This window comes from Eubalaena glacialis, chromosome 18 (genome assembly GCF_028564815.1).
Source record: "Eubalaena glacialis isolate mEubGla1 chromosome 18, mEubGla1.1.hap2.+ XY, whole genome shotgun sequence".
Lineage (NCBI taxonomy): Eukaryota > Metazoa > Chordata > Mammalia > Artiodactyla > Balaenidae > Eubalaena > Eubalaena glacialis.
In genome coordinates, this window is record NC_083733.1 from 29,360,701 (window position 1) to 29,376,610 (window position 15,910).

Genomic DNA, 15,910 nt, shown 5'->3' on the forward strand with positions numbered 1-15,910 from the left:
ATAGCTTATGCTACAGTTTTTTAAAAATAACACAAAATTTTAAAGTTGAATCAGCTTTAAAATCAGCTATGGTCTAGAAGTTTTCAAGACTATTCCATGGGACCCTGTGGCTTCTCAGGACGTACCTACAACCATCAGGGCCAAGGGGCCGCAATCAGCTCTGTTTTCTTTTTCTTATTAAGTAAAAGCTGTTTTACATACTGGCCTGCACATAGTATTTCCTTTGAAGAAGTGGGTTGCCTGAGAGGCAGTACATTTAGAATATACAGAACAGTGCAAAAGTCCAAACTGCCTGGGTTTGAATTCCAGCTTCGCCACTGGGATCTTTTTTTGCCTGTGGGATCTCGGACCAGTCTCTTAACCATTCTGTGCTTGGCCTCCTCATCTGGAGATCAATAATAAGAACATGAGGAAAATAACTGTATCCACACCTCAGAGTTGTAATGAGGCCTAAAGGAATTAACACGTGGTAAGCACTCAGAACAGGGCCTGGCACATAGAGGCATACAAGACATGTTAGCTCTATATACAAATTTTATCTTTACTATATATAAATGTATACAATATAGTTATAGCTAAAGTTTGAAAAATGCCAACCTAGCCCAATCTTCCACCATATAACCTTTTGTAATAGCCCTGTTTAAGAGTCCCTCTTCTGGGACTTCTCTGGTGGTCTGGTGGTCTCAATGCAGGGGGCCTGGGTTCGATCCCTGGTCAGGGAACTTAGATCCCACATGCCGCAACTAAGAGCCCGCATGCTGCAACTAAGACCTGGTGCAGCCAAATAAATAAATAAATATTTTTTTTAAAAAAAAGAGTCCCTCTTCCACGTACACTACTGAGACACCTCAGAGAGCCCTACTATCCTCTGAGTCTCCGCTTCCCAAGGGAGGCAAATAACTAACCAACCCATCAGAAACAAAAGCATCTCAAAATGACAATGAAGGATAACCACTTAAAATGATGACTTTGTTCTAAGCAAGAACATATGCATTATATTAATAAAAGGCTAGCTACAGAAAATCTAATAGAGCAAGCATCTCAGTGACCACTATTTCTTTCTTTTCATAAACATCCTTCTGGACAAAACTTTGCAATGAAAAACTACACTAATTTAGGTCACAGCTTACTACTAGCTCCTACCCCTTGTCTGAAGAATACCATGCTCTTAATAACAACATCAGTTAAGCCTGAAAATTATGGATGCTAAAGCCTGTGAAGTAATGAACGGCCCGTATTAACCAAAGCTCTTCGCACATTAACAGAACCCTCGAACTCAGATTGAACTGAACTTGCTTCTTTCTAACTACTCCATGGCCTTCAGCATTGCATTTCCACAATATTTAGCAAACAAGAGGGTTCATTTGCTAACTAAGAAACAGGACTACGAATTTATATTTCTGTGGATTTTCTATTCTTTTGCTTTATCCAACATGACGGTTTTGCCTTGGAAGAGAAGATGAGCTGCCAACTCAACAAATGACCTACTAAAGAAAAAGTCAGTTGGCTAGTCACATTTAATTTAGCAGTTTTGTACCTATATTCACCTATTGGATCTGTATATTTTCCTTTTAATGCTATTTCTGTTAAGTGCAGATATCAATTTTTCTACTTATATAATGAACTGTATAGTTTTCTTATCTTTTTTACGCCCTACAACAGATTATATAATAGAAATTTCTTAAAATTTTGAAAGCATTTAACGAGAAAAATATCTAGGTCCCGAGTCAGATCTGAATGTTACTTTTGATAACTTCTCAAGTCAAGTAGTTTCTAATTCTCAAATCAACCATAATAATTTATATTCCTCCAGAACAGGGTCCACTTTATGGATTTTCAAGTTTCTTAATCAACTACATGGTCTTTATCATTTTTAACACCCATTACCAAAGACAAAACCAAGTGGAGAAGTAGCAACCAACGTAACAGTTTTTTAGAATCTGTTTTTCACACAACACCAAAGGAAGGTTACAAGGCACTGGCCAAAAGTAAAGAAAAATCAAAGAAGAAAAGATACAATTAGCTGATCTCCTCCAGGCAATTGGCACTGACAGATGAAAGAGCTAGGGCAAATGGTATCCATGGAGATCCGACAGCTACTGAAGCAGTTGCTAACAAGATAATCCTGACTTGCCAAAAGACTGTAGGAAATTCTGATTTGAAGTTAAAAAAGGAAAGAAGCAAAAAAATTCTATTTTGAAGTTCTAGCTCAGAAAACAATATGCTAACATAATTCTTCCCATTAATTCTGTTTTTAGTCAGACTTGAAGATTTACTAGAAAAGAGCTATACACACAGTTCACTATTAGCTTATTAAAAATCCTTTTTTTAACGTGCTTATGCCTAGGATCAACCTGATTAAATTGATTCTCATTCCTTCAAGGAAGAGAAAGAACCTTCCTAGAGATTTTCCCCCAAATAGCGCTTATGAGACGGAAAGGACACTCACTCACTCTGCAGTGTTGATAACTAGAGCAAGGATAAAAAAACATGGGAAGATTATGAAGTTACATTTGAAAGCACAGCCAAGGAACTCAAGTTTATATTCTCGTGTTACTGCTCTGAGTCATACAGCCAATGTATCTCAGACAATTATTACTTTAAATCATACTTGAACTCTACTGTTTAAACTTACCTTCCCATTGGACCAACCGGTTATCAGTTCACACACTCCATCAGAATTAAGGTCAAAAGCATGAATGCTCATGGCATGATTTTTGGACTGAAAAGGAATTTCAACAATTAGTACATAAGTCTCTCAATAAGTATAAAATCCCTGAATCTCAGAGGCTTAATCATACTAACTTTAATTCTCCAGTATCGGGCTGTTTTGTCATAAACTCCAACTGTGCCATTGGAAAGGGCATAACCAAATCGACTGCCATACATGGGACAAAGAGAGGTGATTATCTGCAAAAAATAATGATTAAACACACAGTTCATTAAGGCTCAATTTAGTGCAAAGTGTGGCTTTATAAAACTGCATGCCTTGCTATAAGTATGTTAAAATTAGATTTAAATGCACTTCCAATCCATTAGAAGGGAATGCATTCCCCTTCTCTATGATCCATGTCATCTATTTCAGAGTTGGATAATCAGAATTAAATAAACTCACAAAATTTACTGTTTTAGATTGAGCATATGTAGCAAGTTTCAACAAATTAGTATTTTTTAAATAATAAAACTAAGGAATTAAGGAGGGAATAAGCTGTGTACACAAGATCTGGAATATGTACAATAGATGTTACACACACTAACTCAAAATGTTTTAATGATTATTCCAGTTTCCTTAACTTATGATATCCTACAGTCTAAATTTTAAAAGGACTTGTAAAATCCACAATTAAACATCCTTTAAGTGTATACTTTTCTATGACATAATTTATTGTTTGCTAGAGATGAAAGACATTTTTTAGAAGAAAACATAATCCTTTGAAAAGCAAAACCCCAGCACATGGATTTCTGTATGTATCTAACAATATATATAATGTATATATTATACTGAAATATTTACAGAATTATTAGAGGATTTAACATACTTAAGAGGATAAAATTTTAGATACTGAAAAAAATTATCCTTAAAAGTTAAAACCAAAGTTTAATGATATCTATGATCCTGCAGATCTACTTTCTAATTCTGACATTAATACAAGAGATATAAAGAAATAAATTGTATAAAGCAGAGAATAGTTATGTAATTTCTTCTACACCTACAGCTTTTCTATAAAACCACCCACTTCACTTAACTCTGAATACAAAGTGCTGGGTAGGACTCCAGAATTATTATAGCTCAAGGCATTCTTTTGGCAGTGCTGTTCAACTGCCAAATAAATTATAATTTTGCTGATGTGTGAAAAGACATTTGAACTAGGAGCAAAATCAAACCAAGAGGACGGGAAAACAGCCCTGAAATGAACAATCTTATGAAGTCCACATTTTTGTAAATTTAGCCCGTTTCCCTCGGTCCCTTAGTCCTTCATTAGCTCACTAGTTTCTTCTTTTGCGGACTAGAGGATCAAGAGGCACCTCAAATCCCTTGCTCTATTTCATGTTCTTCTGTCCTTTTCCAGGATTTAGGAAAGAGGTGTTTCAAAAAATGCACTCCTCTCACATCTAGTATTGACAATAAACAGAAATCCAACAACACCTCAATGATTCCCTAAAAGAGAAAAGATTTACTACAAATTTTTTTTTTAAACAAAAAAATTTTTTTTAATTTATTCATTTATTTTTGGCTGCGTTGGGTACTCGTTGCTGCTCGCAGGCTTTCTCTAGTTGCGGCGAGCAGGGGCTACTCTTCGTTGCGGTGCACAGGCTTCTCGTTGCGGTGGCTTCTCTTGTTGCGGAGCACGGGCTCTAGGCGCGCGGGCTTCAGTAGTTTTGGCACATGGGCTCAGTAGTTGTGGCTCGCGGGCTCTAGAGCACAGGCTCAGTAGTTGTGGCGCACGGGCTTAGTTGCTCTGCGGCATGTAGGATCTTCCCGGACAAGGGCTCGAACCCGTGTCCCCTGCATTGGCAGGCGGATTCTTATCCACTGCGCCACCAGGGAAGTCCCGATTTACTACAAATTTGAATGAAAGGGAAATGGTAATGCAAGACACAGCGCCTACAGGCCAGTGATTCTCAAGTTGTTTTTTTAACAGGGTGGTGGCAACCCCCTTCAAGAATCTAATGAAAGCTAAGGATCTTCTCTCTAGAAAAGCACACATTAAACACATACACATAAACAAAACCGCCCCCATATGGACACACATGTTCAGACTGTTGCTTTGGCACTCACTTCTCCCCTTCATTTTCCTCCATCCACAGCTATTAGTTTACAACCATAATAACTATAACTGCATAAAAAGTATAGTAAGTCGAAGTAAAAATCTATAATAAAGGTAAACCAGTTAAAATCATTGGTAACACTTTTATATATCAATATCCACGTTTTGCTTTGTGGTCTCCCTTTTGTAGTCAGGGAAATAGAAGCCTGACGTCCCTAGACAGCTTTGTAAGTGGCGACAAGCGAGGATGAGTGGCCAAGGTGAGTTCTGAGGCTGGTGCCCTCAAGCTTTTCTGATACAGACTCCCGAACACCACCTGATTCAATTTTGCACAATCCCATCATTTTGATCTCCAAGACTTCCTTCTGTTGTTGTTTTTTTTTTTCTGTCCATTTACAATGGTCACAAGCCATTGCTCCTTTATATCCCTTTCTCCTTCCTTAATTCAGAATATCCTAATTCTTTTTTCTGTTTCCATCTTGCCCAATCCTGGAAAACCAGCAGCAAATAAATATCCTAAGAATACCAAAACTACAAAGGATAAGAGTAATCTTCACTGTTTAAAAAAAAAAACTCTTTAAGAAACATCTCAGGTTCAATTACATGAGTCATTCTAATCACAAAGAAACTAGTCAAGTTCTCTAACATCTGATTTTTAAGTTTACCTACAGAAATGTGCCTAAGAAGTACTTAATTTGAATTAAGAGAATAAGTATAAAAATCTCATTTACACACTTTATTCAATATTCAACCCCATTTAATACACATGATGATGAGGAGGAGGAGGAAAAGGCACAAAGCTTCAAATCCTGACCATGCCACCTACTAGCCATGAGCTTGTGAGAGTAACTTAACAGAGAAACTTAACATGTTCCCTCATCTGTAAAATGAGAACTAATAATACCTTCATAACAGGGTTGTTGTAGGATGAGTAAGTTCAGTGCCTGGCATATTTCAGGTGCATATTTCAGGTGCATATTCAGGTGCATATTTCAGGTGCATATTTCAGGTGCATATTCAGGTGCATATTTCAGGTGCATTTTCAGGTGCATTTTCAGGTGCATTTTCAGGTGCATTTTTCAGGTGCATTTTTCAGGTGCATATTCAGGTGCATATTTCAGGTGCATATTTCAGGTGCATTTTCAGGTGCATTTTCAGGTGCATTTTTCAGGTGCATATTCAGGTGCATATTCAGGTGCATATTTCAGGTGCATATTTTAGGTGCACAATAAATGGTTGCTATTATTATCAGTAGTATGTATTAGCTCATTAAAAGAAATACCTTTATGTGCTCAATAATTTTTCTCTATTTAATCAGTCTTTTCAAGATATATCTTGATAAAGGATATTTAAATGCTTCTTTCCCTGTAATGCACAGCTCTGTTTAATCTCCACAGTTTTTACCCTAAAACTGTCTGGGTTGTGAGAAGATGTCCCAGCACTCTCCTTTAATGTTACATTTGACTATGCTAATCTGTCAAGGTTATCATAATTCTGATACCTTCTTACACTTCTTACCTCTGTTTCTGTCATTTCTGCCACAATCTCATCTTCTTTAAAAACTCGGATATCAAAATCCTCAGATCCAACAAGAAGCTGAAAGGAAAAAAATCATACATATTTAGTTCAGCGAGTGAACACAGCAAAATTTCCAAAAATAAAACAAAAAAATCGCATGATACTTCATATGTTGCTACAGCCACCCAGGAGTTCCAACTTCCCAGTAATGTGATGCTCAGAAAGGTTCCTTCCACTGAGAAGGTCAAGATTCAGTCAGTGAAGAAAAAGTGGTTACTATAGATCCTGCCATGTGGGCTGCACCTCCTACCCAGAACAAGTTCTTTCACCAGGCACCTGAAAATGTTCTTGGTTTGGTGTCTGTCTGCCTGCAGGTGGAAGCCCTGTTTCAAAAGCCAGAGCCCAGCATCCGTGGACAAGTGGAGGGTAAGTCAATGCCCAACACAGTACTTCACTGGCTGCTCAAGAAGTTAATTTCTAGAGAAACCATTAGAATAGTTTAAAAAGGCTAAGAGCCAATCTCTAAAACTTTCAGATTCCTGAAAAAGTTGGCCAAAACTGAGAACTAGGTACGATTTAAAAGCATTGGAATCAAGTTATAAGACTGTGAATGTGACTGCGATCCCATCAAATGTTCTGCCTTCTCTCCCTGTCAGGTGTCTTTGAAACATCATGGTCTTGATCTCTGTATTAGACAAACACAAGTAAATTATTGCTGAAAAGAGAGGAGAAAGACAAATGAGGCCAGTTAGCTCAACATTTAGGCAACAAGCACCAAAATCAACTGTGAGAAGCTAACAGCTCTCTCAACACTAATGTCACCGTCATGGGAAAATGTATGTACTCAGCTGAGAAGTATATACAAGTGAAGTATCTCCTCCCGCACATACCTCTTTCTTCCCATCACCATCAAAGTCACACAAGGCCAAGGAATGAACATTATCTCCAGTAACCTGAAAATAAAACCAAAATCATTACTATGCCATCTTTTTTCACTTAATCCAAACACAGGAGCTACATGAAAGAGAGGATGATACAAACCACTAACTTAAAACTCCAATTACTCATATCCTGTTTTTAATGTACAGAATTATAAACATTGTTCTATTTTGTTTCTATTATTCATTACAGTTAGTGGTAAAAAACAAACAAACAAGACCTAAAGAACATTAAAAGTAAAAACGTTTAAGAGTACTAAAGAGAGTATTTCGTTCTTCATACCGTCCAAAAGAGATCATTTCCTTCATGATCGAAACCCTGCAGAGCACAATTTCCACCAATAATTGCAAGAGGAGAGGAAATGTCTCCCAATGTCCCCAGCACAATTGCACTGGCCCCATCTGCTACCTAAGAAGGGAAAAAAGACAGAAACTCTCAAACAATGCTGCACGGGCACACTGGAGGTAACATATATCTCTCTTTTTATTTAGATACTCAAAGTCGTCTGTCATCATTTCTGAGAAGCCACATGGTCTCCTGAGAGGCAGGCCAGGGCTGTCCACTGAGGACCGTGTCTGTGGCTTATGCATGCTCATGCAAGGATGAGCACAGACCCAGGATAAACTCAGGCCCTTGGTCTCTCACACTAACCTGCTACGATAACCTGCTACAAAATCCCAGGCTCTCTTGGAACACCAGGTTCTAAAGGCCAAATTCCCCAGAGAATCAAGACTTATGCCTTTAAACACCCAAACTTTTGTAACCTATTTTAACTATTTCAGATGGAAATCTTTTTAATACTTATTACTCAGTTCTCTTACTACTGCTCTTTTTAATCGTAAATTATAAAGTACTAAAAACTACAAACACTTATAGACCCACCATCCAGAACTAATAAATGTCTTGACTTCTTGAATAAAGTACATAAGCATAATTTAATTTATTTTTGGAAGATTCGAGGACATCTTTGTAAACACTGTTTATTGTATAGGAAAATAGTCCTTACTTACATAATCTTTAAGTAGGAAAACTATAAAAAATAGATTGGCTATAAAAGAGAGAAAAGAATTCATAAGAAGCCAAAACTACTAACTGGTCAATCAATCAATCAAGTTAAAAGGTAAAAAAAATAAACTGGGAAAAATAACTGCAATATATAGGACAAAGAGTTAATATTTCTCGTTAATAAGAGAGTTAATACAAAGTAAATAAATAAGAAATGGGTAAACACACTCCAAGCAAAAATAAATAAATAAAATAAACAGGAAATTCACAAGAGAAGAAATACAAATAGCCAACAAGTATGAAAAAATGTTCATTCTACAATACATCATTTTTCACTTTTCAGATTAGCAAAGATGAAACCTATTGTTCGTTAGGGTGTGATAAAACAAGCACTCTCATATTCTGAGGGGGAGGTGGGAAAACAGTAGTCTTTCTAGAGAGCAGTTTAGCAATATCTAACAAAAATTTCACTTAGAAAAGGTTTTTAACTCAGCAATTGTAAAGTTGAATTCTTGTGATCATTAATTTTATGTGTCAACTTGGCCTGGCCATGGTACCCAGATATTTGGTCAAACGTTATTCTAGACGTTTCTGTGAAAGTATTTTTTAGATGAGATTAACATTTAAATCAGTAGACTCTGAGTAAAGCAGATTACCCTGTAGAATGTGGGTGGGCCTCATCCAATCAGTTGAAGGCCTAAATAGAAAAAAGACTGACCTCCCTTGAGGAAGGAAGGATCCTGCCACCAGACTGCCTTTGGACTTGAGCTTCAACATCAGTTCTTTCCTCTGTCTCTAGCCTGCTGGCATACCCTGCAAATTTTGGACTTGCCAGCCTCCACAACTGCATGAGCCAATTCCTTAAAATAAATCCATCTCCACTCCCTCTCTCTATATATATACACATCCTATTGGTTCTGTTTCTCTGGAGAATCCTAATACAGTCCTAAACTCAATTTCAGTCTTATACAAAAATGCAACAGTATCTTTGTCACATTGAAATAGGCAAAGATTTCTTAGGACAGAAAGAGCACTAACCATTAAAGAAAAAATAGATCAGCAAGACTTCATCAAAATTGAAAACTTTTGCTCATCAAAAGATACCTACCGATGGGAATAAGCCATGTATTGAGAGAAAATATTTATTTTACATGAATCTAACAGAGAACTTGTACCCAGTATATCCAAAGACCATCTACGAATCAATAATACACCCAAACTACCAATAAAAAATAGGCAAAAGACTTAGATGATTCACAAAAGAAGACATACAAATAAAAAATAAGCACAAGAAAAAGTGTTCTACATCACTGGTCACAAGGAAAATGCAAAATGAAACCACAGTAAGATACCACTTCACACCTACTAAAATGACTCAAATTACAAAGACTGGCAACACCAAATGCTGACAAGAAATGTGGAGCAACTGGAACTCTCACACATTGCTGATGGAAATGTAAAACGGTACAACTACTCCTAGGTATTTACCTAAGATGAACTAAAACATATGTCCACAAAAAGACTAGGACAAAAATGTTTACAGTAATTTTATCCATAATTGCCCCAAACTGGAAACAACCCGAATGTCCATCCCACATGTCCATTATCAGAAGAATAAACAAATTGTGGCAAAGTCACACAATGGAATTACTATTCGGCAACAAAAAAGAACTACTGCTAGGAACTTCCCTGGTTGTCGAGTGGGTAAGATGCCATGCTCCCAATGCAGGGTGCCCGGGTTCGATCCCTGCTTGGGGAACTATAGCACGCACACATGTAGCAACTAAGAGTCAAAATGCCACAACTAAGAGCCCACATGCTGCAACTAAGAGCCCACGTGCTACAACTAAGACCCAGCGCAGCCACAATAAATACTAAAAAAAAAAAAAAAAAAGAACTACTGCTAAATGCAACAACAAGTATGACTCTCACAGACGTTAAGTGAAAGAAGCCAGACACCAAAGAGTACATTCTGTATGATTCCATTTGTATGAAGTTCAAGAACAGGGAAAACTAATCTAAGGTGACAGAAATCAAAACAGTGAATATCTATAGGGAATAAGAATTGACTGGAATGGGGCACAACAAAATTTTCTGAAGTGATGAAAATGTTCTACTGGGTTGGCCAAAAAGTTGTTCCTTCCGGTTTTTCCATAAGATGCTTCCATAACACCCCCAATATATTTTTATTGGGGGGTGTTGACTACAGGGATCAAAACACATTGAACTGCACACTTAAGGTTTGTGTATCTCACTGTATGTACATTTTACTTCAATAAAAAAATACCAAAGGAAAAAAATTGCATTTCTAAGAACTTACCCTTAGGAAATAATCAGAGAAGTTGGCAAAGACATATGCTTATTAAATTATCAATTGTAATAGAGAAACTATGGAAATAACATAAATATGAAACAATATGGAAAGGGTTAAACAAATTATGATATATTTTAACACAATGAAATACTATAGAGCCAATAAGAATAAAGCATAGATATATAGTAACTTCAATATAAAGCTGAATACAATACAAACTTCAATATAAAGTTCAATACAATACATATATTTCTGAATAAAAAGGCCACATGTACTATCCAGGGAGTAGAAACAACCCAAATGTCTATTAACTGATGAATGGATAAATAAAATGTTGTTTATATATACAATGGAAAATTACTCAGCCATAAAAAGAATGAAGTATGATACATGTAACAAAATGTCCAGAATAGGGCTTCCCTGGTGGCGCAGTGGTTAAGAATCTGCCTGCCAGTGCAGGGGACACGGGTTTGAGCCCTGGTCCAGGAAGATCCCACATGCCGCAGAGCAACTAAACCCGTGCGTCACAATTACTGAGCCTGCGCACCACAACTACTGAAGCCCGTGCGCCTAGAGCCCGTGCTCCGCAACAAGAGAAGCCACTGCAATGAGAAGCCCACGCACCGCAACGAAGAGTATCCCCCCTTCCCCGCAACTAGAGAAAAGCCTGCGCGCAGCAACAAAGACCCAACACGGCCAAAAATAAATAAATAAAATAAATAAATTTATAAAAGAAAATGTCCAGAATAGGCAAATCTATGGAGATAGAAAGTAGACTGGTGGTTGCTTAAGGATGAGAGGTTGGGGGAAAATGGGGAGTGACTACTAATGGGTATGGGTTTCTTTCTGGAATAATGAAAATGTTCTATAATTGATTGTGGTGTAGTTACACAACTCTCTGAATAAACCACTGAATTGTATACTTTAAATAGGTGAATTGTATGGTATATGAATTATATCTTAATAAAGCTATTATAGAAAAAAAGTAAAAGGCTACATGTATATAGTATGATCCCATTTTGTAAAAAAAAAAAAAAATTCACTCACAAATACTTAGTAAAAAGTTGGGATAAATCAATTCAAGAGTTAAATGCTATTTCCAAATGAAGAAACCATGCGTAATTATTTTTATTTTGCTTCTATATCTTTTCTATAATAAATTTGGATTATCTGAGTATTAAAGTTGCCTGTAGATGGCAGGCTACAGTAAGTGCTTCTCCTAGAAACTACTATACTAAACTTTAATGCAAAGCCACCAGGAGACCTGTTTGCTGGCTCCCTGGCTGTTGGCAGAACTCTCAATGGCAAATCTTGACAGATGGTAGTAGCACAGATATACCTCCTGAGAGATAAGCTGGAGTGTCAAAAAGTGGTTACCAACCATGACCAAATAAATAAGTGTCAAGTACACAAAGGAGATGTAAATGGCAAAATCCGCATGTTTTTTTTAACTACACTACAACAACCACATAAAAAACCAAAATAAATGTCTGATCTCTTTTAATCATAAAAAAGAAAAAGTGGACACTAATGGGTAATGGAAGTTTTATGGTTATAAAGGGGTATACTTGCCTCTCTGTAGAACAAATCTGAATTATTGTAGACGTCATAAGCCAGAAGATTAGTCTGTGTCCCCACTAAAAGAGCATCATAGCCGAGTTCAGGGTTCAGTACTCCTGCAGCCAGGCAGCTGACTGCCTGGTTAATGTTGAGAAGCGAAATATCAGACTCCAGGGGGCTCTGGAGGACCCTGGAGGCACTGAAATGCTGGCTCTGGGCATGAGGGTTGTGAATAAAAACCTAAAACAAAAACAGTTAATTACATCCCCTTAAAATACCAAAAATGTAAAATTAACATACATCTTTTTAAAAAAGACTCAGGCTGTTAACAGATATCAACATTAACAAGAAGTGACTTTAATCATCTACAAAACTTAAAACACCCATACACAGTTCTGTGCATGGCTGGCCTTCAATCACTGCAAACTGTGGAAACCCAGTGGTTCTTAGCCTTATAAAGAACAAGGTAATAGCCAAGATCTAGTTGTTGCTTCCCAGGGCAGCTTATATACCACCCACCAGTAGAGTGTTAAAGCACTCTTACAAACCATCATTTTCCTGGTCAACCTATAGGAAGCTGCTACCAGCTACAATGTGATTGCTACACACGAAGATCAGAGAAAACAGAATAATAAACACTTCCTTTAGTATCTTCCATCCAAGCACCTAACTAATTCACTTCCTAACCCTTAAAACTGGTAGTTTTAAGGTCTGGTAGGTAATAAATTTGTCTTAAAAACCTAAACTGTGTCACACAAAGCAAGCTTCTTGAAGGCTTTCATACTCTATACTAGTAAGACAGAATTAAATAATTAGCTCAAAGTTAATTAATTTAGCAGTTTCAATTATCATAAATATAATCATCTGAGTATCCCTACAAATCTTTAAATTTCCTTGGGCTTCTGTAAAAGGAGGTTTAGACTAAAACATGCATTCTCAAGAGGGGTGATACTGCTCTCAGGACAGGTAGTTGGGTTTGGGGTTGGGGGGGATCTTAGACATTAGAATGGCTTGTAGCCTCCAAAGGGTCTTTATAAAAACAGATATACTGTATATCTGTAGTATGAAAATTTCATTAGGGAAACTTTCATTTTCTGAAAAAAGCTCCATGGGAGGCAATATGGAAAAAAAGAAAAGGATGAGAAACTGCACTAGAGATGCCTTAAGCCCCTACCAGTTCTAAAATTTGCTAATTTTAAATGAGCATTTCACCCCTTGGTATAAATCTGTAACCAGGCGAGGCCAGTTTGGCTGCTCACCACTCAAAAGGCCAATACTCGAGAGGCAAGTGTTGGTGGAAAAGGAAACTTTGCTTTACTCAAAGAGGCCAGCAACCTGGGAAGATGGTGCACTAATGTCCTAAGACCATCTCCAAGTTGCCAGTTAGGAGACAAAGGTTTTAAAGGCAGTGTGAGGGAGGGGTCCACAGGGTGCATGAACAGCTCGTGCACAATTCCTGGATTGGTTGGCATCAACCTGAAGTTTCAAGCATCACCTATCTTCTGGCTTCAACCGGTCTGGGGTCTACGTACTTGTGATCAGCAGTTTTCATCTGGTAGGAGTCTGCTCCCTGTAAAAACAGCTTAGGATTGTGTGTCAGACTTTTATAGCTTTCAGGGAACTGGGAGTTGGGAGTTCCGGTGACTCTTTATGGCTGGTTTAGAGTCTAAATTGTTGCCAGTTTCCCAGCTCAACAGCTTGTTTCTCCATCTTCACATTCCTAACCATTAACTCTTGAGCCAGCCTTCTGAGACTCAGGGGAGGCCTGGGAGACTAAAGCTTTTCTACAAACAAGAGGCAGGTAGAGGACATGGAGGGGAGGGGTCTGTCCCAGGAAGGCCCCATAGGGTCCTGCTTGGTTACAATGCCTGCTTTTCTTTGATAATCCTCAATCCTGAGGAGGAACAGGTGTGGACCAAGAAAGGAAACAAAGTTTGGGATAGAGAAGTTAATCATAAACTCAGCAGAGGAACTCAGTTTTAGGGGACTCAGTTTTAAATCCAAGCAGGATTAGTTTTAAATTATTATCTAAACAAGGTAACCTATTCGACAAAAAATAATTTTTAAAAGATTGGTTAGAAACATAGAGATAATGTGTGTAGCTACTGAATATTGTGTTCACGTTCTCATTTGTGTAATACTTTACAACATGCTTTTATAAACATTACTGCATTTGGTCCTCACAACAACATTTGGTCCTCCTGATATACAGAGGAGGTCAGAGGGGTTAAGGCCCTTTCCCAAGGTCTCACCACTGATAAGTGACAGGGCTAAGATGCAAGCCTGGTGTCTGGCTCCAGTAATCTCCAGCCACATCTTACTTCCTTTTATAACAGTTCTGAACAAAAGAATTCTTACAGAGTCTTCTAGTAGTTAGACAGGCTGAGAAAGAACAGGAGGAAAAATAACCTATGGACTTCATGTTCACTGTTATTGGGATGAAAAGAGTTTGGAGGTTGCTGGCAAAAGCAAGAGTCCCAGGAGTCTGGTTTCTCCCTAGTTCCCCTCCTGCTTTTCGCTGCATACAGCAATCAGTGCCCTAGAGACTCACCTGTCCTTCAAGCTCAGCCACACAACAAATAGACCACTCCCAGTGCCTTCAGCCAAAGGACTGGCTGAAGTTCACATATCTGTTCTGGCTGAGGGGGTGTTGCTGACAGTATAAATTCCAACTAGGCCCTCCAACTTCATGGTGAGAGGAAACATGTCCCCCGATGAACTAATGTTCATCCTGCAAGAAACCCCTTTTTAAAACATCCTTGCTCAGGTTCAGAGACCAGATCCCAATAAGTCAGCCCCCCATTCACAACAGAGTCCCACTGAAAATGACAAAATCCTGTTTCTAGAGACATGGGCCCCGACAGTCAAGGAGGGCTTTAGCCTTACCTGCAATGTTTGTTTTTAAAGGAAAATGTATTTGTGTATTATTTGGATCATAAAATAGTACCAATTTTTTCTTTAAGTCTAAAGATAAAAGATCAGGTCAGAACTTTTCAGATTTGTTTTTGAAGTTCTGAATATAAAGTGTCCAATTACACAGGACATAGGAACTTCTCTCTCTCTCCCTTTTTTCCCCCGCATCTTCAGAAAGAGCCTTAGAATCAAGTGCCCCTGCCTCCCACTCTAGGTCACATTCTAATGAAAGTGGTTCCATAGAAACCTCTGCCTGATCTTCCCACTTCCACTCCTACACTCCCCTCCCTGCATCTCTGTTGCAGCACCAGCCAGTAATCCTTTATCTAAAACATAAACCGAATCCCATCACGCACTTTATTAAAACCAAGGTCTTTACCGTGGCCTACAAGGCCCTATATGACCCAGCCGCTGGCTACCCCACTGCTTCCCTCAATCCATTCCAGCCCCAGCAACTTTCTTGTGTTTCCGGAACACACCAAGTATATCTCTACCTCAGGGCCTTTGTACTTGCTGATACACTTACTCCACCTATCTGCAGGGCTTGTTGCCTCATTTGCTTCAAACCTCTGATCCACAGTTATCAGAGGCCTATCTCATCACCCTGTCTAAAATAGCAATCTCCCATCACCCCCAACCCCTGACTCTGTTTTTCTCCCATGGAGACAGTGTGTGTGTTTCTGTTAACTATCTGGCTCCCCCTCTCAAAGTAACCTCCAAGGGGATGAGACTTGTCTGTCACCTTCACCGTTGTAACTGCAGAGCTAAGAACAGTGCCCAGCACATAGAAAGCCCTCAATAAATCAGGGGCTGAGCTAATATCAATGGGATCTTTTCAGCCCACTTATGTAGCTGCTATGCACCTACAGCAGAACCAATACGAATTTTTGGT

At 38.3% G+C, this 15,910-nt stretch overlaps 1 protein-coding gene across 1 annotated transcript in view; it reads right to left on the reverse strand.

Annotated features, from left to right (window-relative positions):
- Positions 1 to 15,910, reverse strand: part of BBS2 (Bardet-Biedl syndrome 2) — a 30,994-nt gene that overhangs the window by 13,478 nt on the left and 1,606 nt on the right. Inside the window, exons 2-7 of the mRNA XM_061173060.1 lie at positions 12,118 to 12,345; positions 7,509 to 7,634; positions 7,178 to 7,240; positions 6,288 to 6,365; positions 2,806 to 2,910; positions 2,636 to 2,722 (exon numbers count right to left, since the gene is read on the reverse strand). Coding sequence (XP_061029043.1) covers positions 2,636 to 2,722; positions 2,806 to 2,910; positions 6,288 to 6,365; positions 7,178 to 7,240; positions 7,509 to 7,634; positions 12,118 to 12,345 — 687 coding nt within the window. The remainder of the gene's footprint in view (positions 1 to 2,635; positions 2,723 to 2,805; positions 2,911 to 6,287; positions 6,366 to 7,177; positions 7,241 to 7,508; positions 7,635 to 12,117; positions 12,346 to 15,910) is intronic.